The sequence below is a fragment of the Nomascus leucogenys genome, chromosome 10 (assembly GCF_006542625.1).
Source record: "Nomascus leucogenys isolate Asia chromosome 10, Asia_NLE_v1, whole genome shotgun sequence".
Classification (NCBI taxonomy): Eukaryota; Metazoa; Chordata; class Mammalia; order Primates; family Hylobatidae; genus Nomascus; species Nomascus leucogenys.
This window is the reverse complement of record NC_044390.1, coordinates 23,073,631-23,098,666: the sequence shown is the minus strand read 5'-3', so window position 1 is coordinate 23,098,666 and position 25,036 is coordinate 23,073,631. Positions and strand designations below refer to the sequence as shown.

At 38.3% G+C, this 25,036-nt stretch overlaps 1 protein-coding gene across 3 annotated transcripts in view; it reads left to right on the top strand.

The window, feature by feature from the left end:
* Positions 1 to 25,036, top strand: part of METTL25 (methyltransferase like 25) — a 123,406-nt gene that overhangs the window by 8,215 nt on the left and 90,155 nt on the right. For 2 of the 3 annotated variants that reach the window (XM_003259606.3, XM_012500266.2), the window contains exon 2: positions 22,634 to 22,798. In XM_003259606.3, coding sequence (XP_003259654.1) covers positions 22,634 to 22,798 — 165 coding nt within the window. Of the gene's footprint in view, positions 1 to 3,848; positions 4,023 to 22,633; positions 22,799 to 25,036 lie in introns of all 3 variants that reach the window. The other variant, XM_030819896.1, reaches the window with a different exon arrangement.

Below are 25,036 nucleotides of genomic sequence, written 5' to 3'. Positions count from 1 at the left end.
GAGATTAAGATTTTGTTATAGCTCCTTCAAGGAAACCAGACTGTGTTCTTAGGAAGTAATGACTGCGTGTGTAAATCTGTAACATTCTCAGCAGAATCATCATTGATCTTCAGAAATTAATTGTTTAATGGAATCTAGAAAATTCTTCTGAAAAGCAAGAGGGGAGAGATAGTCTAAGTCAGGATAGCCAAAATATTTTATGAAACAGAAATTGATCAATACAACAGAAGCAACTTAAGCACCTTACTTAGCTTGCTGAAAATTTTAAGAATATCTGGCCTCGGCCAGGCGCGGTGGCTCACGGCTGCAATCCCAGCACTTTGGGAGGCCGAGGCGGGGGGTAACGAGGTCAGGAGATCGAGACCATCCTGGCTAACATGGTGAAACCCGGTCTCTACTAAAAATACAAAAAATTAGTCAGACATGGTGGCGGGCGCCTGTAGTCCCAGCTACTCGGGAGGTTGAGGCAGGAGAATGGTGTGAACCCAGGAGGCAGAGCTTGCAGTGAGCCAAGACTGCGCCACTGCACTCCAGCTTGGGCGACAGAGTGAGACTCCGTCTCAAAAAAATTTTTAAAAATTAAAAAAAAAGAATACCTGGCCTCATTTGTTCTCATTGTAATTCTAAAATTAGGAGACTGTCCTAACAGATGAGTGTTACAGATTATTGTTATAGGTATATTTCTCAGTGGAAACTAACACATTTGTATTTCAAAGTCAACATCTTATAATGTTATTTAAATTAGCTGGGGAAAGCCTAACGAACTCTCAGGAATTCCAGTTTCTGTGCCTGCCAAAGCACAGGGATCCTCTAAGGCACTGAGCCTCCAGGGACTTTCTCTTGACTTTTCTTTTCAGTTTCTTGAGGCCATATGCTGCTTCTCCTGTTTCATATTATTACTCAAATGTTCCTACCAGAGTTGGGTGCTGAGTAAATGTTTACAGAATCAGTTCCTTTTGGTGATCATCTGGTGTAATTATTTTACTACCATTTTAATTGAACAACACAGAAAGTGTATATCCATGATAGATTATTATTTTATCAAGCTTGTCTTTATTTTTTTTTTTGGCATCTTATAGATTAAATGTTTTCTTGGCCATCCTAAGTAGTTTTTATTGTTGGTGGTGGTAGTAATTCGAATGCATTGAAATTGCACTCATATTCAATTTGAAACATGAAGGCAGAAAGCATGTTGTTGGAAACAAAGTGAGAGCACAACGGAGAAATAATTAGTGTGTTCCGTTTTACTCTGCTGTATGTAACTTTTGTTCATTCACTTTCCTTATATATTTTTCTGAATTCCATTTTCTCTTTTTCAGTTTTTCTGAGTCATTTTAGATTTCAAATGTAAAAATAATATTACATTATAATAAGATAGTGGCCAGTGTCAGCCCCATTCCGGGAGAACTTCTGTAATCATAAGTAAGAGAGAGCTGCAATGCAAACAAATCTTTGAGGACCAAGGATAATTTTTCTTTTCGTCTGTTTGATATATAGAAAGTGTCTTCAGATTTTCCTTTTAGATAAAACTATTTAGAACTTAAATTTATTTTCTAATTTTTAATGGTATCTCCTCCACTACTTTCCCCTCTCCCCATATCTTTCAATTATTACAAGTTCAGTAAAACAGAGTTCATGGAGAGTCCTTTCGTCTGTTGCATTTTTCCTCATTCTACTTATACTGTTTTCCTGTGTTTCGCCAATCATCATATATTTGGTTGCCTCTATTAGTTTGGATTTTTAAAATTTTATATCCAATCATTAAACTTTCCTTGTAAGCTTATAGTTATGGTTACCTGTTATCATCATTTATCATAATTTAAATTCTTCCCTTGGTTTTAAAAAAAAACTTTTCTACATGATTTCATGCCTTCTGGAGTCTGTATTTATTTTGTTTACTCATGACCTCAGTGGTTTAAGCATTCCTTCTATAAATGACATTATTATTCTTCCTGTTACCTCAGTTCATAATCCGCCAGTTCCTCTTCCTCTATTACTCTTGCATTTGCTGGTTTTCATTCCCATAGAAAATAGTTCAGTGTCACCTCTCCTTTTTAAATCTTGCAACAGAATTTTTGTAATGGCTTCCAACCTGTTGTTCTTGCCTTTAGACTGTATTTCATTTGTGTTGCCACTCAACAGCTTTCAGATTTATTGTACAAAACCATAGTTCTGATCTTGTCATTCTTCAGCTCAAAACCCATCAGTAGGTCTTCATTTCCTACAAAATAAGGTTCTTCACCTTTGGCTTTATCTTGTATCTGCTCTTCAGCTGGAACTTGGCTACTAATATAAACAAATAGGAGACAGCATGGAAAGAATATGGATTTTAGTGTCAGTCACACATAGTTTTGAATCCTGGCTCTGATACTTTAGTACTCACAATCTTGTGCAATTTAGTTAAGCTTTTGCAGCTCGATTTCCCCTTTTGAAAAATGGGAATCCTAATTCTTGTCTGAAAGGTCTCTATAAAAGTAAATGAGATATATGTTAAAACGTAGCGTACAAATGACTAGGCCCCATAATAAATAATAGCCACCTTCTTCCTACTCTGATTCTCTCAGGTGGAGGCAGACTAGATGCAGAGTCAGAAGACCTGATTCTAATCCATCGCTAACTCTGATTAGCTGTGTTATCTTGCACAGGACGTTTAACTGTAGGGCTCAATTTTCTCATCCAAGAAGTAACTGCGTAAGTTGTTCACCTATGGCAGAGGTAGAAAAATAGCCACTGCCAGACTCGTGTGGCTTAGAAACACATCTCATTTAACCAATATGGTGCCTACATTTTTTTTAGCCAACATTTCAACATTGACAGATTTCAGATTTAACACACACACATACACACACCCCTGGAATTGTAGCTTCTGTGGAAAAAATTAGATTTGGCCATTTTGTTGCATATCTCTGTGTGGCAGACAGCTTCCTTTTGGGGGATATATCCATTTCCTCTAGCTTCATGAATAGAAGTAATCTGCCTGGCCCCCTAAGGTACCAGAGGTTCAGCTCTTGGGTTGCAGGCTCCAATCAGTTCCCTCGTACCCCCGAAAATGAATTCAGGAATTTGTTTCACCTTCTCAAAGGAGACTGATAACCAAAAATAGTTGTAAGTCAGTTGAATAAAAGATACCTAGGGTTTCTTCCAGTTCTCAAATCCTAGGGAAATACAATGATTTAAATATTTTATCTTCAGACCTTATTAGTCCCTGCTATTAACACCATGGTCATGTTGAAGGGCTGTGTCAATCTGGATCTTGAAATGAAAAAGTCTATATAACCAGTCATTAGTGGGTCACCTAGATAATAAGTGATTCAACTTCATACATGATCAGACCCCTGATCAACTTTGATTATGAAGATGGGTGAAATAATTTGATGTTCCTAATTTTTAAGATAAATCTTCAGCCAAAGCAGCAGGGAAGAGGTTTGAGGAAATGGTTTAGTATTATCAACACTTCTCTTGGAATTTTCCCTCTACCCTTAAACTGTATACTTCAGCTGCCTTGTTCTCTGAATGGACCATGTGTTTTTTCTCTAATTTTGTTCCTGCTATCCTGTTTGTTTAGAGCTTTCCTACTTCCATCTATATAAAAAATATTCATTTATATCACATCTTCTTTCAAAGCCCAGGTCAGATTACACTAAATTAGTAATGAAATTACTCATTGTATATTATTTTATTCATATCTTCATTAGAGCACTTAGTCCACTGTGTTATGATGATTTGTTTTCTTTAACTCTCCAGTTTTCTTTAACTCTCCACTGTGTCCTGGTGTGTAGGATATAGTAAGTGACACATAGTAGACACAAATTCAATGTTTTGTGTCCGGAATTGTTTGTTCCTCCCAGTGGGTTCTTGGTCTTGCTGACTTCATGAATGAAGCCACAGACCTTTGCGGTGAGTGTTACAGCTCTTAAAGATGGTGTGTCTGGAGTTTGTTCCTTCAGATGTGTCCAGAGTTTCTTCCTTCTGGTGGGTTCATGGTCTTGCTGACTTCAAGAATGAAGCTGCGGACCTTCGCGGCGAGTGTTACAGCTCTTAAAGGTGGTGCAGACCCAAAGAGTGAGCAGCAGCAAGATTTATTGTGAAGAGCGAAAGAACAAAGCTTCCACAATGTGGAAGGGGACCTGAGCGGGTTGCTGCTGCTGGCTGGGGTGGCCAGCTTTTATTCTCTTATTTGACCCCACCCATGTCCTGCAGATGGGTCCATTTTACACAGTGCTGATTGGTCCATTTTACACAGTGGTGATTGGTCCATTTTACAGAGTGCTCATTGGTGCATTTACAATCCTTTAGCTAGACACTTTACAGAGTGCTGATTGGTGCGTTTATAATCCTTTAGCTAGACACAGAGTGCTGATTGGTGCGTTTTTACAGAGTGCTGATTGGTGCATTTACAATCCTTTACCTAGACACAGAGTGCTGATTGGTGCATTTATAATCCTCTAGCTAGACAGAAAAGTTCTTCAAGTCCCCACCCAACCCAGAAGCCCAGCTGGCTTCACCTCTCAATCCCCCCTCTAAACAGGACACCCCAACTGCTGTTGGGAATCGGCCGATGACCGCTGTAGCTAATCGCTGCTGGATAGGGGTGAAGAAGGAGCCCTGCAGTTGTAGTGTCCTCCAGAGGGGAACTATTTAGGCCAGTGAAAGGGCCAGCGGGTCAGTCCAGGGATCCTTGGTAGAAGTTGTTTGTTGAGCTCATTTGGGGTTCCATTTGTAAGACCATCTGTAACTTGATGTCTTCAATCCTAGAGGAAACAGATTTGACAAGGGGGTTAAAAATACAGGGCCCGAAGGCGAGTAATAGCAAGGTGGCTGCCACGGGACCTAGAAAGGGGAGAAGCCATGTCACCCAACTCGAGGTTCGTATAAGAGTTTGAAAGGTGTTGTTTGATTTCAGAAGCCTTTTCCTGTAAATGCTGGGTGGCATCTCATACTATCCCTGACTGGTTAGTGTAAAAACAATACTTTTCCCCTAAGAAAGTGCAGAGTCCTCCTTTCTCAGCAGTGAGGAGGTCTAGGCCTCAGCGTTTTTGGACAGTCACTGCCGCCAAAGAGTCTGTTTGGGATTGTAAAGAGAAGACCTTCAATTATCAATTATAGGCTTTAAATTTACGCTGGTTTTTAAAGCAATAGGGTATACTGTTTTTTCTTTACTACTATCTCTTTCTCTCTTTGACTCCTTCTTTGTCTCTCTCTTTCTCTCTCTGTCTCTGACTCCTTCTTTGTCTCTTCCTCCCTCTATCTCTCTAACTTTCTGTCTCTTTCTCTCTTTCCTTTCTGCTGGTCTTTCCCTGCCTCTGCCAGCTGCTTATGCTGCTCTTCTCCCCTCTCCTTCCTCTTTTTGATGGCTCCGGCAGTGTAAGACTGCCACCTCCTTGGGTTTTTGCACTGCATGCAATAACTCCATGATTTCCTTGTGGTATTTGATGGGGGTTCCCCCAGAGGTTAGGAACTCCCTTTTTTTCCATATTGCAACATGGGCGTGTAGGCTTAAATGAGCACACTTACTATCTGTAGCAAAGTCTCCCAGTTACAACTGAGGAGGTGAGAGAAATACCTGGTTACAGGCTGTCCCAGGATTCCTCAGATAGTAGCAGACCTTGAGGACAGTCATCCGGGACAGGAGATTAGCACTGAGAAGGCCATGCCAGTGTCCAGGAGGAAGTAAATTTCCTGGCCCTCAATTGTTAAAAGTACCCGAGGCTCAGGGAGGGTGATGACATGAGCTGGTGCTTGCCCCAGGCACCCTCAGCCCTGTTGTTGGATCATCTGGTTGGGGGCTTCTGACCCAGAGAATCTTTGCCCTCTGAGGCAGTGTGCCTTCCAGTGATTCCCTTGGCATAGTGGACATGGACGAGGGGGTGGCTTGTTTCTCGTTGGGCAATCTTTTTTGAAGTGTCCTTGTAAACTACACTGATAACAAGCCCTACCGGGTGATTGGCCTGCTCCATTTTCTGTCCTCTCTGAACCACCAAGGTGTGTCTGTCTGAGGGCCATGACTAGGGCTGTGGCATTTGTCTGATCTTGCTTTTCCTTTTCGGCCTGTTCCTCTTGATCGCTATTATAGAACACCAAGATTGCCAGGTTTAATAATGCCTCCAGATTTTGTTCAGGGCCCAGCGCTCACTTTTGGAGCTTTCTCCTGATATCTGTGGCTGATTGGGTAATAAACTTATCTTTTAAGATCAGTTGACCCTCAAGTGAGCCGGGTGGCAGGGGAGTATATTTTCTTAAGGCCTCTTGTAGCTGCTCAAGGAAGTCAGAAGGATTTTCTTCCTTTCCCTGAGTTATGGTGGACATCATTGAATAATTCATGGACTTTTTCCTAATTGTCCTTACTCCTTCTAGAACACAGGTCAACAGATGTTTATGACTGCAGTCCCCACGATCTGAGTCTAGATCCCAGTGGGGATCCATACTGGGGACGGCTTGCTGACTGGTAGGGAATTTGTCCCTTCCTTTAGCTGTCATTCTATCATTTACTTGACTAAGATACCAGGTATCTCCAAACTCTCGTGCTGCAGCTAAAGCTGCATTCTTTTCATGAAAGGCCAGGGTTTGATCTATCAATAGCGTGACGTCTCTCCAAGTGAGATCGAAGATTTGCCCTAGACCCTGTAGGACATCTATATACCTATCAGGATCATCTGAAAGCTTCCCCAGGTCTGCCTTGATCTGCTTTAAATCAGAGAGGGAGAAGGGGACATGTACCTGGGTTGGGCCAAATTCCCCTCCCCCTACAGCTTGAAGAGGACATAACGAATAGCCCGGGGGTTTTTGTGGTCCTTTGGAGATTTCTTTGCTTGTTTCCTTCTGGGCAGGGGAGATTAGAGGAGGCTTATCATTAATAGGAAGGGGAGCTATAGGGAGGCTAGGATATGGGGGTAAGCTGAGAGGTCCTCCTGTGGGATGTAAATTGCAAGCTTTGCATAGTTGTGTATTCTCCTTCAATGAAAAAGCTTGGACATAAGGTATTTCACTCCATTTGCCTTCCCTTTTACAGAAAAGGTCAAGCTGCAGGATAGTATTGTAATTTGTACTGCCCTTAGGTGGCCATTCTTCCCCACCAGAGAGAGAATATTGGGGCCAGGCCATAGTGCAGAAAAAACTGAGCCACCTCTTTTTTAGGGTTTGCAGGTCAAATTGGTCCCAGTGGCTTAGGATGCATTTCAAGGGTGAGCCTGTTGGTGCCTGAGTGTTTCCCATCTGAAAGACAAAACCACCTGTGATTTTTGTTTGTTTCTCCCCCTGCCCAAGAACCCACAAGGGTCCCTGGACCCTGCTGATTGGAATAGTTGCACTTGCCGACGCAGCAACAGAAACACTTTTTGCCCAGGAACCTGCAACGGTCCCTGGACCCTGCTAATCGGAATAGTTGCACTCACCGACGCAGCATCAGAAACACTAGTTTTCCTTCTAGACCACAAGGAGGACCGAGGAAGGTCGAATTTAGTGGCCCTTACCGACGCATTCTGGAAAACCTGCACCCTTGCATGTCCTCCTAGACCACAAAGAGGACCCAGAAAAATCGGATTTAGTGGCCTTTACTGACACATTATCGAAAACCTGTTAAGAGTCCTAAGCATTCTTCTGTTAGTATTGGGACATTACCACTGTTCTATAAATATGTTATGCCCCAAAAATAAAGTGGAGGGCCATACCCTGAGGGAGGGAAGGGATCTTGAGGGTTGGAAGAGTGACACATTTTGTCCTCACTTGAATAGGAAGGATATCAATTCTGAAACTCCCCATATCCTAGCTTCAGGAATAACTTTTGTTAGCCCTGCTTGTCTGAGGAGGGATCCTAAAATTCCAGATAGTCCCTCCTACAACAGGGCTTTGGGCAAAAATGATGTCTTTCTGATTGGTGAGCCCGGGTGCCTAAAGAAGGGAATAGAGTCCTGGAGTTTATACTAGAAATCATTCTTATAGGAGAAACTAGAAAAGCATCAGAGACAGGGAGTGGTTTTTAGAAGCGGGACTAGCCTCGGAGAAGAGAGATGAGAGGAAGTTTGTCTGACAGGCGTTAGGACCCAGGAGGCAAGGGTCAGGATAGATAAGATAGATGAGTGAGTCTCGCTTGGGCGACATAACTTCGAGAGTTCTACTCATGGCCACAGGGTCAACCAACTTGTTGTCGGGACCCCGGAGCTGATTGGCTTTTCTCTCTGTCAACCCTTGGCTCAGCCCAGAAGTACAGGAAAAGCAGAAGCTGGTTCCAGGCAAACCAATGCTCCCAACTCCAAAGAGCCAGGGGTTGTTAGAGAGCCCTTTCCCAGAAAGCCTAACACATGTCTAGTCTGGAGGTCATGCTAGTTGCTTTTAACTGGCCAATAGGTGCCCAGTTTTAGCCCCCAAATTCTAAGGAAAAATAGGACAGAATAGCAAGTGAAAGGGGTCCGATGGTACTCACCGCTTGGTGATAGTCGCTTTGTGATCGCCAAAATATGTCCGGAACTGTTTGTTCCTCCCAGTGGGTTCTTGGTCTCGCTGACTTCAAGAATGAAGCCGCAGACCTTTAAGCCGCAGACTCTTTAAGATGGTGTGTCTGGAGTTTGTTCCTTCAGATGTGTCCAGAGTTTCTTCCTTCTGGTGGGTTTGTGGTCTTGCTGACTTCAAGAATGAAGCCATGGACCTTCGCGGCGAGTGTTACAGCTCTTAAAGGTGGTGTGGACCCAAAGAGTGAGCAGCAGCAAGATTTATTTTGAAGATTGAAAGACCAAAGCTTCCACAGTGTGGAAGGGGACCTGAGCAGGTTGCTGCTGCTGGCTGGGGTGGCCAGCTTTTATTCCCTTATTTGGTTCCACCCACATCCTGCTGACTGGTCCATTTTACAGAGTGCTGATTGGTCCATTTTACACAGTGCTGATTGGTCCATTTTATAGAGTGCTGATTGGTGTGTTTACAATCCTTTAGCTAGACAAAGAGTGCTGATTGGTGCGTTTACAATCCTTTAGCTAGACACAGAGTGCTGATTGGTGTGTTTTTACAGAGTGCTGATTGGTGCATTTACAATCCTTTAGCTAGACACAGAGTGCTGATTGGTGCATTTATAATCCTCTAGCTAGACAGAAAGGTTCTCCAAGTCACACCTGACCCAGAAGCCCAGCTGGCTTCACCTCTCAGTTTGTTGAATTTAATATGCTTACATAGAGAGTATGTGGGCATTCCAGGTGTATAGAACAGTGTAAGCAAAAGGGTGAAGCTGGAAAATTAATTATAAAGCATATTTCAGGACAGTTAGAAACATGGAGCAAAGTATTAATATATTTTTAAGTAGCTAAAAATGATGTCAGAAAAAAATATTGCAGATAAGTTTTGGAGGCTTGGCTGTTAAACTGTTTGAAATCATCCTTCCATGGGGACAACAGTAGTGGTCTAGGGATGAAGGATGTGTGCCGAGACAAGGTGATGGCAGTGGAATAGAAAGGAAGTGATAGTTTTGAAAGATGCTGTACAGAGAAAGTTGGTAGTTCTTGGTGACTGTTTATATAAAGTTTAGAGAAATGGAAGAATCTAAGGTAATTCCAAGATTTTGATTGCGAACTTACAGAATAATAATGAACAAATGGTACCACTAGCAAAATTAGGAGAATCAGCAGAGGAAGCTGGGGAAATAATGTATTGCATTTTAGATATATGTTGCTGTGGTCTGAATATGTTCCTCCAAATTCATATGCTAAATATTAATTGCCAGTGTGATGGTATTAAGAAGTAGGACCTTTAGTAGGTGATTGAGTCATGAGGGTGGAGCCCTCATGAATGAGATTAGTGCCCATATAAAAGAGGTAGAAGGAAGCTGACCACCCCTGCTGCATGTGAAGATGTAGCAAGGGGCACCATCTTGGAAGCAGAAAGCAACCCTCAATATACACCAACTATGCTGGCGATTGGTTTGATCTTGGACCTCCCAGCCTCTAGAGCTGTGAGAAAAAAAAAAAAAATTATGTTCTTTATAAATTACCCAGTCTCAAGTATTTTGTTATAGCAGGAAAGGATTGAAACAGTTGTGTTTGAGGTCTTCCATGTAGTGATATTTAAGAAGTCCCATTCAGTGCCTCCCAATCCCTCACCTACTACCTTAAGTTTTTAGAAATGATTGATATGTTTCAAGTGTAAACTGTCACTACTCTGGGCAGTAGGCTGAATTAATGAGGTTCAGAAGTGATTGAAATGAATTTAAACCTACTGATGTTTGAGAAGAAGGAATAGACAACCTTTGAGCATCTCTTTTATGACCTTTATAATATCAGTATTCTTCAACACTGTGGTCATTAGTAGAATTAGGAATAGATCAGTGGAATTTATCCCTTATGACCTCAGAATGCGTGGTTACCCTTATATCCCAATTTAGGTTTGCAAAAATTACTTAGCATTTTATCAGTGTGAAATTGTAGTTGTGGCCAATACAACAGGTATAATCTCTGCCTTCAAAAATACACATCTCAATAAGGAAGATAACAGATATCAATAATTGTAGCACAAAACAAAATGGAAGATGAATGGATTATACCTTTCTAAGCAGAATTTTATTCTAGTTTCTTCCCATTTAATGTGGGAATTATACTTTTTCTAGATTAAGTAGTATATGAAAGTCCATGCTCTGAGCATTGCTCAAGAAATGGTTTTCAATCTTTATATTTTTTAAATTATTGAATTTCCAATTATATGACAGTACTTTTATCGAAAACTAGTTGATTTCATTTTCCAGATAAGTTTTTCAACTCATACAAATTTTTAAACTCATACATTCATTCCTCTTTTTCAACATTCTTTATCTTCTAAATTATAAACATGTACATCTCTCAATCATTGTATTGCTTTCATGAGTTAGTTTTGATAATTCTCTGCAAGAAATTCTAGTCCCCCTGCTTCTGCAAGTCAAGCTGTTCTTCATTTGTAATTTTATTCTTCTCCATGTGTTTCTTAAAAATTTCAATGCCATTTTATTGGGAACTGAAGTAATCTGTGACAATTATTTTTAATTTAAATCATCACAATATTTTTACAATTTATTCAGCGTTTCACCACAAATGTCTCTATTTTTGACAACAGTTACTACTCAAAATTTATCTTAGTTTACTATCTTTGTATCTATTGACTATAAAAGCATTATCCAAACACAGTGAACCTATTGTCTGGAACACTTTCATTTATAAACCTTTAATACTGCTTAATACTTTATAATATTTCCTACAAAAGACAAATGTGGAAGCATAATCTTATTGTTAAATTATCTTTAAATAATTACTTTTTGGAGGGGGAGAGTCATTTTTAATCTTCTTTGCAAACTTTAATATTACAATTTATTTGCCAGGTGCTGTGGCTCACACCTGTAATCCCAGCACTTTGGGAGGCCGAGGCAGGCAGATCACGAGATCAGGAGTTGGAGACCAGCCTGCCCAATGTGGCGAAACCCTGTCTTTACTAAAAATACAAAAATTAGCCGGGCATGGTGGCAGGCACCTGTAATCCCAGCTACTTGGGAGGCCGAGGCAGGAGACTCTCTTGAACCTGGGAGGCAGAGGTTGCACTGAGCTGAGATCATGCCATTGCACTGCAGCCTGGGTGACAAGAGCAAGACTCTGTCTCAAAAAAAAAAAAAGAAAGAAAATATTGTAATTTATTTCTACTTTTGTTTGTTTTCAGTATTTTTTTCTGTTCATCTCGTATGTTAATTTAAAAAAATTTTAGTCAAAAAAGTAAATATCTCATGTGGCTGATTCTTCTCTGGATCAAGTGCTTGCATGCGTCACCTAGCATATCTCTAGGATTATGCAAAAAGACAATAAACTGGCCTTTATTACAGATTTAAACCTGCATCATGCAAATTTATTATAACCATTTACTGTTAGTAACATATGTTGTCAAATGGAATATGCTGACCTGTATGTTTGGTATCTTAAATTATTTCTAGTTTTTTGTTAGCTGGGTGAAAAACCTCCGCTTAGTAATTAAAATTGTGAAGAATGAAAGAGGATCTGTTTAATAATGAAAATACTGGAGAGTAAAGTTTAGTTTTTTAAAGTTAGACTAATTTTAAAATATGAAATTTAGTCTACCAGTGAAAAAAGAATAATCCCAGATTGTTTAGGAAGTAAAAACTACTTAGTTTTTCTGCTTTGAATATTTAAAATAATCTCTAGAATCAAGAGGAAAAACAGTTAATTGAATTGTTTGTCCTAATTTAACGTTGTGTGAGATGAAAGGTAAGGAAACTGTGAAAGATAGTAATGTTAATATCTTAGGTCACAAATCTCATTTAATAGCTAATTTAAATGAATGCTATAGAACCGCTGCATCAAAACATGGCTTAAGTATGCACAAATATTCACAAAACTTTACGTACAGTTTTAGGTGATTCATAGTCCTCGTAAACTCTTAGACATCAGGATAAGAACTGCTGGTTGAAAACATCATTAGTATTACAATTGTTTGAATTCGTCTTGATTTAGGCCAACACTTGTGCTTCTTCTTTATTTTTTTTTCTTGTAACTTCTGATTTCTTAAGAAATATTCCATTTTCAAATATTTATTTAACTAATTTTTATCAAGTGCTGAAAACTGTTCGTTCTCCTCTGAGTAAACACTGCATTTCAGGTTCAGCCACAGAGTATCAGACCAGTGTCTTTAGGCTGTTACCAATGACAGTCACTGAAGCTTAATTCTTCCCTTTTACATAATGATTGCAATCAAATGGGGAATTTAAATTTAACATTTAGGTTGGGTATTTTACTTGTTTATTTTCTGTACAGCAATTACCTTGAATAATGGCCTGTAAAGAATAAAATTGACCTAACTTTTATGAACTATACACATCATTAAAAAAACTAAGCAAGTAGTAAAGAACAAGATCTGGTGGAGATAGGGTAGGAGCTAGATAGAAAAAAGTATGTGTTTACTGCAAAGACCTTTCGCTTGTTCCTTTTACTTGGCAAATGATTGTAACTAAATTCAGTTGAGAGAGTAGAATAAATACATCTATTTTGCATTAATGTTGAAAGGGAGCTTAGAATAAGAATAGAAGATGAAATTGAACTCAAATTAATGAAATGCACAACGGGAAAGAAAAATACAGTTTTAAGAGAGGGGTATAACTTAATTCTACTCCCTCAAAATCCCTTATTAGTAATTTAGTTATGTTTACATTTACAGTTTTCCTGAGACAGAGTCCTTTATGTGCCTTGCCTCAATAATAAACAAACTGGCCGGGTGCAGTAGCTCACACTTATGATCCCAGCATTTGGGAAGGCTGAGGTGGGAGGATTGCTTAAGCCCAGGAGTTTGAGACCAGCCTGAGTAACATAGTGAGACCCTGTCTCTAGAAAAAATAAATTTAAAAAATTAGCTGGGCACAGTGGTGCATGCCCTTATCCCAGCTACTTGGGAGGCTGAGGTGACAGGATCACTTGAGCCCTGGAGATCAAGGTTGCAGTGAGCCATGATCATGCTGCTGCACTCTAGCCTGGGCAACAGAGTGAGACCTTTTTTCAATTTTGACAAAAACAACAACAATAATAAACAAATTGACAAGTCTTAATTATTTTTGGAAGCCCAAAAGTCTAGGCCCAGATCAAGATATAAAGAGAGGTATTGGTCTTCTCAGTAAATGGGCAGTGGCAGTGGCAGTGACTAAGGTAGTGACATTTTGAGGTGCTGTGGGGCAGTGGAGCCTACAGTGGTGTTCAGAAATGACAACCTAAATAAGAAATGATGTATCTTTGGTCAGAAAAAGAGAACAGAGGTTGATATCAATTCAAAGCAATTACTGCACTGAAATAAATATATTTTTTAGTATACTTTACATCACTTTTTAACATTTTACAATTTGAAATTTATTTTGTATTTTGCGAACTGAATTATATTTGATTTATCAAATTTGAATTTATTATTCAGAAAATATTTATACATATTTAATTTATTCTTAAATGCTTCTCATTTTAAATGAAGTTTAAAGTTTATTGGGTTTCTGGGAATTTAGTATCTGTTGTTTTTTGTTATTTTTTGAAACAGTTTGAGATTATGGGAAATTAAAACATTCTCGTGAAGCAAACTTGAAACTTTATTCCAGGTATTTAAGGCATAGCTGAAATTATATCTACCATATTTCACATCAAATTTAGTAAGAAGTGTCATTAATACTAAAACTCTCTCCTGCACTTGAAAGTTGATCCTGGGACATGATGCCCAGTGCTAACCAGTGGATTAGCAGAAACCGAGTAATTCTTGCTTTCATCCTACCTAGAGCGTAGTACCCAGTGTTAACTATTGGACCTCCATGTTGGTTCTGAAGGTGCAGTTCATCCATCCTTAGTCATGCCTTCATTCTACTGATGGAGATCTTGCACTCAGGTTCTAGAGTCCAAATCTCCTTTCTCCCAGCAGGTCCCACATTTAAAAGCTAAGCGTGCATATTGATCTTACCCTCAATTTCTTCTCTAGTAGCCTATAAGATGTTCTGGCCTTAAATATTTGAGGTTTTAAAAATTCTATAAGGTGTAAGGAAGGGATCCAGTTTCAGCTTTCTACATATGGCTAGCCAGTTTTCCCAGCACCATTTATTAAATAGGGAATCCTTTCCCCATTGCTTGTTTTTGTCAGGTTTGTCAAAGATCAGATAGTTGTAGATATGCGGCATTATTTCTGAGGGCTCTGTTCTGTTCCATTGATCTCTGTCTCTGTTGTGGTACCAGTACCATGCTGTTTTGGTTACTGTAGCCTTGTAGTATAGTTTGAAGTCAGGTAGCGTGATGCCTCCAGCTTTGTTCTTTTGGCTTAGGATTGACTTGGCGATGCGGGCTCTTTTTTGGTTCCATATGAATGTTAAAGTAGTTTTTTCCAATTCTATGGAGAAAATCATTGGTAGCTTGATGGGGATGGCATTGAATCTATAAATTACCTTGGGCAGTATGGAACACTTTTACACTGTTAGTGGGACTGTAAACTAGTTCAACCATTGTGGAAGTCAGTGTGCCGATTCCTCAGGGATCTAGAACTAGAAATACCATTTGACCCAGCCATCCCATTACTGGGTATATACCCAAAGGACTATAAATCATGCTGCTATAAAGACACATGCACACATATGTTTATTGCAGCACTATTCACAATAGCAAAGACTTGAAACCAACCCAAATGTCCAACAACAATAGACTGGATTAAGAAAATGTGGCACATATACACCATGGAATACTATACAGCCATAAAAAATGATGAGTTCATGTCCTTTGTAGGGACATGGATGAAACTGGAAAACATCATTCTCAGTCAACTATCGCAAGGACAAAAAACCAAACACCGCGTGTTCTCACTCATAGGTGGGAATTGAACAATGAGAACTCATGGACACAGGAAGGGGAACATCACACTCCGGGGACTGTTGTGGGCTGGGGGGAGGGGGGAGGGACAGCATTAGGAGATATACCTAATGCTAAATGAGGAGTTAATGGGTGCAGCAAACCAACATGGCACACGGATACATATGTTACAAACCTGCACATTGTGCACATGTACCCTAAAACCTAAAGTACAATAATAAAATAAAATAAAAAAAAAACAGAAAACAAGTGGGAAAGAAATCTAAAAAAAAAAAAAAAAATTATATATTCCAATAAATTTGGAAAGTTGATCCAAGTGTTAGGACACTCAGTAACTTAATTTGGACTTAATGGTTTGAGGGTTGCCTATTTATGTTCTAGGCCATGTGTTAGGAATATATATTAATATATAGTTAATTGTTCTCCTCTATGTTTCCATGTGTTCTCATCATTTATTTCCCACTTATGAGTGAGAACGTTTGGTATTTGTTTTTCTGTTCTTGTATTACTTTGCTAAGGATAATGGCCTACAGCTCCATCCATATCCCTGCAAAGGATATGATCTCGTTATTTTTTATGGTTTCGTAGTATTCCATGGTGTATGTAATCTGTACAGTAAACAGTCATGACAAAAGTTTACGTATGTAACAAACCTGCACGTGTATCCTGACCTTAAAAGTTTATATATGTATATATATAATTAAGTACATAATTGTATGTGTGTATATGAATATACATGTATATACGTGTATATATGTATTTATGTGTGTGAATTACATAAAACAACCCAATGAAATAGATATTGTTCCCCATTTTATAGATGAAGAAATTGAGTCTTGGAGCAGGTAAATAAATTGCTCATGGCCACAGGGACAGACATTCTGAGAACCAGAATTCAAACCCTAGTTCTTCCTCATTCATTCATTGAGTACCTTCTATGTGCTGTACATTATTCTAGGTTCTGAGGATACAGCAGTGAATAAAAATTCTTGTCTTCTTGGATCTTGCATACTATACCAGATGGTGATAAGTGCTTTAAAAAATTAATAAAGACTCAGAGGGTGATGAGAGTTCAGAGGGATTGCAATTTTAAATGAGACTGTCAGAGAAGTTTTCACCAAAATGGTAACATTTGAGCAAACACCTGAAAGAAGAGTGAGCCATGAAAATTCATGAGGGAAGGTGGTCTCAGACAGAGGTTAAGAGCAAGTGCAAAGGCCTGAGTAAGCTCATTCCATGTGGCATTCAGTAGAATTCTAACTGGGAGTTGCTGAACCCCTTCAATCCATATTGAACATTTGTTGTCTGCATACACTATAAATAGTAAAACACTAAGTCTCATAGACAATCATAAGTTATAACAAAGTAGCTTTATTCAAGTTTAGTTTTTAACTTATACATAGTAGGTACCCCTGAATTGTTTATTTTTTATTTAGCAAATCAATTTCTAAATTTCTATTTCTATGCATATTTTTGTTTCCCCTCAAATTAAACTATGAAGAGTCTGTTAGAGCTAAAATACTGTGCGGGCAGATCACGAGGTCAGGAGATCGAGACCACGGTGAAACCCCGTCTCTACTAAAAATACAAAAAATTAGCTGGGCGTGGTGGCAGGCGCCTGTAGTCCCAGCTACTCGGAGAGGCCGAGGCAGGAGAATGGCGTGAACCCGGGAGGCGGAGCTTGCAGTGAGCCGAGATCGCGCCACTGCAGTCCAGCCTGGGCTACAGAGCAAGACTCCGTCTCAAAAAAAAAAAAAAAAAAAAAAAAATTGCGGTTACATTTTTCTATTTTTACATGTAATTTCATTTTTATAAGTAATGTAAAGTGTGCAACTGCTTTAGGAATGGTTAAATGCACTTTATACATTCAATGTAATGTTAATATTGGTACAATAAGGACATGCATGTCAATATCTTGTTAATTTTATTCCTTCTAAGAGTATGGTTTGCATGTTTATATAACATATTTTTTCACTTCATATGCAACTATAAAGTGAGCTGAAATAGCTTAGGCAAAATGTTTTCTAGCACATAATTGGATGATATAAATTGATTTCTTTTGAAAGCAATAGTATATATTCTATTTTCTTCCCTTGGTACATTATAGGATTAGGAACAGACTCAAAACATTCGGAAAACTTAACTCATCCCATCTTTAATTTTCAAAGTTCAATAAGACAGACTTTAGCTTTTGGTTAAGCTGTATTAAACAATTACCAAAGATTTAAGTCAAAAGTCAACTGCTGTGAAAGGCAAAGCCTTAAAATGTTTAAGTTTGCATTGAATAAAAGTAAATTTCCGTTTTAGAAAACATGTTCAATTCAACTCAACCTGTTGAGCATTGTCTATCAGAGTTTTATTGATAAGGGAGAAAAATCAACTATGAAGCTATTGCAGTAGTATTGGAGAGCATTAACAAGGTTTGAAATACAGTAGTGATGGGGGAGGGGGTTTTCAAATGAAGGACATTTTTACATCAGAGTTGATGGGTGGCTTAGCATATGGATTGATGGCACAAGCATTTCAGATAATGTAAAGGCTTTTAGCTTTGCCACTGGGTGAGTGATAAGGCTATTAAACAAGTTAGAACATAGAATAAGGGAAAGGTTTTGGGAGCATGAAAGTGTTCAGTTGAGTTTTGAACCTTTTGAATTGAAGACATCTGTAGGACATTTATGCAGGAATGAATACAAAATACTTCTATGTCATTGTGAAGATTATAATTAAGAGGACACTGTTGATTTCTTCTTGAAATTCTGGGCCATAAGACAGATCTAGGCTGTGTGATAATGTTGATAGTGACCTTTTCCCAACCCTGTAACAGCAAAATCTTAAATTTAGTACACAATTGCATTTTACTTTATGTCACATTCTAAATGTTTTAAATCACCTTTTTCTCATCTTGAGATTATAAACATTCACTGGTGCTATTGAAGTCCTTGTAGTGGCCTCAGTGACTGCTATTACCATAGAGCCTTAGGAGAATTTATTTTCCTTTTATAGTTGATGATGCTACAATAGTAACTGTACTGAGGGATTGGTGTCATTCATGCATTCATTCATGCCTTGTGCTTAGTATTGTTGCTTTACAACTGGGCATAAAGCATAGGGTTACTTTGTTTCTGCAAATAGATATCATAATAAGATTTTACAAAGATATTTCTTTTTCAGAGACTTATTAATTATTTTATATGTAAAATGACTTTTTAATTTCTTAAAACTTTTTTTTTTGACTCAGGATCTTGCTCTGTTGCCCAGGCTGGAGTGCAGTGGCATGATGAGGGTTCACTACAGCTTCGACTTTGCAGGCTCAAGCAGCCCTCCTCAGCTCCTCAAGTAGCTGGGACTACAGGTGTAGGCCACTGTACCCAGCTAATTTTTTAAAATTTTAGGAGAAATGAGGTCTTGCTATGTTGCCCAGGCTGATCTCAAACTCCTGAGCTCAGGCAATCCTCAGGTCTCGGCCTTCCAAAGTGCTGGGATTACAGGCATGAGCCACTATGCCCAGCTAATTTCTTGAAACCTTAAAATTACTTTTGGTGGAGAGGGAGGTGTAGAGTGGAGTGAAGAAAGTGAAATAATTAATAAAATATAATATCTTAGGATGTCACTGTATATTGATCTCTGCCAGAGGGAATACTTGCCAGACTTGATTCTGAGAGTCAGGTCTCCCTAGTGCTTTCCTTTCTTTTTGAGATGGAGTCTCGGTCTGCCACCCAGGCTGGAGTGCAGTGGTGTGTTCTCGGCTCACTGCAACCTCTGCCTCCCGGGTTCAAGTGATTCTCCTTCCTCAGCCTCCCAAGTAGCTGGGACAATGCTTTTCTTTACTGCTGTCCTGCTTGATTTCCTTTGTTTGTCCACTGTACTTACAACTGTGGCATGCTAATGGAATATGGGAATTAATACCAAGGTCTTAATTCATACTACCTTGGATTCATCCACCTAGTGTCTGTACAAACTTTGATACATTACAGCCTTCCTACGTCTCAGTTGTTTCCTCTGTAAATGAGGATAAGAGCATTATGTCTACTTACAAAACTGTCACATGAAAGGTAAAGTGCTTAGCACAGTGCCTGGTGCATAGTATACATACAGTAAATGTTAAAATAATAGGGATGAATTATTGTAAGACCTGACAGTACTCTGTTTTCTTTAAAGTGCTGTATAACATTCAAGTAGGACAACAGACATTTATTTTTATTTACTAATTATAAATATTATACATTCAGTGATTGTTTTATTTTTATTTTTAAAATTTTATACGTTTTTCTGCCTTGAGATTTTTATAATCCAAGATATGTATATATGACTCTTCTATCTTTGTCCTTGTACATTGGTCCCTTGTATACAAACAAACAATTGAAAAAAATAAACTGAGATATATCCTGGTCTCATATTTGTAGAAAATAATCTCCCCTGCCTCCTTCCTTCCCTTCTTCCCTCATGACCAATTAGCCTATCTTTTAAGAACCCATCTTATAACTTGTCTTATCAGAAACCTTTGTGGAATAGTGATATGGGGTACATAAAAAGTAAGAGTAAGTAAAGATGATAAGTAAAGCATATATAAAGCAGAACAGGGACTTCCAGTAGAGGGAGATGTAGGCCAAACAATCAAGCTGTATAATATGCAGGTGCGAGAGGCAGCAAATTTTAAAGTTTTCCCTGCATAAAAAATCTAAGTACTAATTAATTACTAAATATAAGTTAAGTAACACTGGAATTTCTGTTTTGCTAGTTGCCAAATCCAAAGCGATTATACAAGTACCTAGGGAAGAACTGTGAGGACTATATGTATGTATTGCCATTGTCCCATAACTTTCTCACAGAACTGTTTCAGAGATGGAGTCAAGACTAGATCATAAACACCTCTCTCTCTCTGTCTTCCTCCCTCCCTCCCTCCCCCCTCCCTTTCTCTGAATCTTTAAAAGTAGCAAGTAATGGAAGTTACAGGCTGGATAACTTGAAAACAAAGAAAGTACAGCAGCTATATTTCCATAATTCAAGAATATTTTTTCATGGAGTTCTAGACTATCTGAGTAAATTAGGGTTAGCCCTAAATACCATAAACTATTGGACTGAATTAGAACACTGTCCTTTTTTAAAAAAATATTGTTGTAAAGATAATATTGTAACTCAGATCTTTAAATTTCTAAAATTGCTGAGACCTGTACTTAAAGGAAATTAACAGCATTTAATTCATGTTGGTGGATTTTTTTCAAGTTTTTTTCAGTAGGATAGTTAAGTTGATTTTAACGTTTACATTTCCAACAGAAACATCACAATTCTTTCTTTTGGCAACGTTGTCCAATAGCTAACTATTATAACGGTCCCTCTGCACTTGGAGATTTAATACTCTTATTCTATCACACTCTACAAAATTGCTGCCTTGGAACTTAGGGATGTTGAGACTCCCCTTAAACCTGAGAATTTCACTTAATAGTTGACTGAGTTTTCCAGTTGCTATCATGGCTAAATATTTTGATGTGGATTTTATTACTTTTGGCTGAGTTAGTAAATTCAGTTTATAAAATATCTGTAGAAATTTACATCATTCACAACATATATCTTAAATTAATTTACTCTAGTAATTTTAATTGATGTTTAGTTGGTTCAGAAATGGAAGGTATGTATCTCTGCTGATTTTATTCATATTAATGAATTTGGTAAACATTACCACCACCAGCTTAATAGATATTAGCTTAAATATGTAGTTTTTATTTAGAATTCTACAAACCCTCATCACTTATCTTACTTATCTTGCTTTAAGTTTTGTCAGGTAACATTATGATTTTTTGTGTTTAAGAATATTTTTATAATTTAGTAAGTAACTACAGAAGATTAGCTGTGCTAGAGAAGACTTCATAGCCTATATTATGGATTTTTTTGGTAGAACTAAACTTCTTCCCTAGATTGCAGCATGGTTTCATGAGGTGAACATTTTGCATACTTCATTTAAGCCTTTAAGATGTATGTTTTTTTGAATTATTCAAAATTAATTTTCAATGAATGGGCCTGATTGGACTTTCCCGTCTAATGAGCTCCTTTGAACCACTACAGACAAATTGGAAGGCTTTCTTTTAACTCTTTTAAATAAATTAACTTGCCTTAAAAATGGCCATAGAACAATGAGATTGAGCTAATCTGTCAGTGTGCCTATGTGCATCCATCATAATAAGCAGGGGTGTGCTTCAGTAATAAGCTTTAAACTCACCTACTGAAAGCAATGAAATTTAATTTTTATATGTGCTTTGTGTTCATTGTAGTTTGATGGTAAGCTGTCCTTGCTGTAGTCATTCAAAGATTCAGGCTGAGGAATGTTCCGTCTTGACACATGCTTCAATTACAGAGCTGAGACAAAAAAGAGTACTGAATCTTCTGACACTCTTAAAACTTCTGCCTGAAAATGGTGTGGTTCACCTTGGCAAGATACAGCCACACCTGAGTTCAACAAGGTTCATGATTCTCCTACAGAGAAGAGTACTAGATATTTGCAAACAGCACAACAGTTTATCATTCTAGTCTAAATTAGTGAGTATTTGGAAACTGCTGACAGTTACACACTAAGCTTATAGAATGTCTGGTTTAAAACTGGCCATGGGAAGAAAATGAGTTGTTTTCACCAGGTTATAACCTGATTCGTTTTGGAACTCATATTGACAGTGCATTGAGCACATGCACCCCGCCCCCCTGCCACAAGTCTGCATCATCGAAATGATGCAGGAACCGTTTTGCAGGGACATTTATATACCACTGGGGATATTACCATTGTTCATCATGCGCTGTGGACAGGGAGTAACAGTGTTGCCCGGGCTGACTGCCTTTAAATGCACAGTTATAGGCCAGCTAGGACAGTTCATAAATTTAATAAATACATTACTATTCAGATTTTAACCAACCTACCTTCCTTCCTTCCTTCCTTCCTTCCTTCCTTCCTTCCTCCCTCCCTCCCTCTCTCTCTTCCTCCCTCCCTCCCTTCCTTCCTCCCTCCCTCCCTTCCTTGCTTTTCTCTCTCTCTCTCTGCCTCTGTCTCTGTCTCTATCTCTTTCTTTCCATAAAAAAGCCTGATTATAATTTGGAGTTTAAATTTTTAATTTCATAAAATATTAAGAGAAAACTGGGTGTTCCATATAGCTAATCGTTTAAATAGTAAATATAAATGGAGCCATTAGATATATTGCCAAAATTCACAACAAAATGAAAATATTGGAATTTGTTATAAAAATTAAGTGTTCATTTGTTGTTTATTAATATCACACTAATTAACCATTAATTATTACTGAAGACTTTTTCTATCTTCACTTTTTTAGGTATGACTGATTTTCCCAAAATATTTTGTGAAACTTCTCAGAAGTTGGTGAGTGTGGAAGCCTTTGCTCTGGCTGCGAAATACTATTCTGTACAAAACTTGGGAATATGTACTCCTTTTGAACAGTTGCTTGTAGCCCTTCGAGGAAATCAAAACCAGAGAATTGGTATGTCTATTTATGTGTGTGTATATGTGCTTTTTAGGTACTTAGAAGCAATACTTTCTTCATATATGTATATCTTTCCCAAATATTACTAATTTATTGTTAGACCTTAATATATAAGCCCTGACAAATTAGCTATTGTTTAGAAGAGTAGGTTTTCCCCTTGTACTATATTAAACAGAACAACTTATAGATCTCCACATTTTTTTCTACATTAACTCTTGTAACTTCTACTTCAGATAGTTCCTGCCCCTCAAACACAGATCACAGTGAGCTACTACAAATGCCAAAATCTACATTATTTTTGTTGCAGCAGGCTAATGTTCTCTATGGGAAGAGGGTGAGAAGAGTGGAAGGGGACATTTGGGGATGTGGGGAGAAGCGTGAGTGTCAGAAAGTGGGAATGGTACAAATTAAAAAAAACAAGTATGATGATGTGGTAGATTTAAACTCAGCCATATCTATAATAATATTCAATGTAAATTGTTTCTCCATGCCAATTAAAAGGCAGAGATCAGAAGGCTGTGGTTAAAAAAAAACTCAGATTCTTTTATCTTACATGAACCTCTTTCATATCTCTTATTTGATCCTTATTTTTCCCCACCTTTTTATTTTGAAAATTTCCAAACCTACAGAAAAGTTACAAGAATAGTACAATAGACCCTGTACACTTTTCACCTAGATTCACCATGTGTTCACATTTTGCCACATTTGTTGTAGTTCTCTTCTACACACACACACACGCACACACACACACTCCTCTTTTTCTGAATCTTTTGAACTAAGTTGTAGATATTGTAGCATTTTACTCTCAAATACTTCACTCTGTATCTCAAAATAACAGGGACATTTTCCTACACATCCCATAGTTTATTGGCACACTCAGGATTTTAATGCTGATACAGTAATATTGTCTAATAAGCAGTCTCTATTCAAGTTTCTTTACTTTTTCCAAGAATATCTTTTAGAACCATTTTTTTTTCTTCATACAGGAATTAGTCTAGGCTCATACCTGACATTTAGTTGTCATGTCTATTTAGTCTTTTCAATCTTAAATCGTTTCTTACCCTTGCTTTTGTTTTTCCTGACATTGATACTTTTGATATCTATAGGCAGGTTTATTTTATTGTTTCCCCAAGATTAGATTCAGGTTATGCATTTTTGATAGGAGTACTACTTAAGTGATTCCTTTTTCACATATCAAATTAGGAAGCACATATAATTTTGTCACATTATTGGTGACACTAAGTTTACTCACTTGGTAAAGGTGGGTCTACTGGAGTTCTCCATTGTAAAAGGACCCTTTTATCTTTGAGTCCAATTCTTTTATTATTATTTTAATTTTTTAAATCTCTCTAACCATTTTAGGCAAAATTATTTCATATTGTTCCCCCTGGAGCAAGAGAGGGGCTGTTTGGTGAATTATGGCTCTTGGTAAGAACCATTATAGCTGCAAATGGGTTCACCAGTAATGTTACTATGGGGGCTGTAGTTGACTGGCAATGAAAGCTCTAAGGAGAACACTCTATCCCAGGTGCTGCTGACTGGCAATAAATGAGTGTATCTCTGCATCAAGGGTATAATCCTTGGCCTCTCCCCTAATGTATAAAGTTTAAGGGCCACAGTTTGGGCATCAAAGTGAGTAAAGATGTTATATCCTAGGCAAGAACAAACAGCAAAACCACCATTCAAGGTCTGGATGGACTCTGTTGTGTCCAGTACGAGAAAGAGTTGACTTAGCCATGTAGAGAGATGCATGCTGGTGATAAGTGAGAGTGGAGGGGCTATATTCCCCATCCTGGAGTAATCAGCATATTTGTTTACTAGGTTAGTATCTGCCAGCAGAATGACATTGTGGAATTCAGACCTCTCTGATGGAGACCATGTCCTAAAGTGCCCTCAGAATGTTACCAGGAAGGTGCTACTTTCCATCTACAGGACCATGAGTAACCAGCACTTAACACCTGGAAAGACCTCATTAAAACCCCAGTTATCCCAATGTGGTAATCCCAGGTTAAGCCTATACCAAGGCATTCACAGATGTGAACACTGTCGTGCCATAATAACCATTCTAGCCCTACATTTCAGTTCCCTACTGCGCAACTCCCACATGACTGATGATGTTGACTACCTTGTCATACGCTTTTTGGCCATTTTAATATACTTTATAATGTGTAGCATACAGTATATACTCGTATAGTCCTATAGTTCTGCAATGAGGGAAATGTCCTGTGCTTGTGC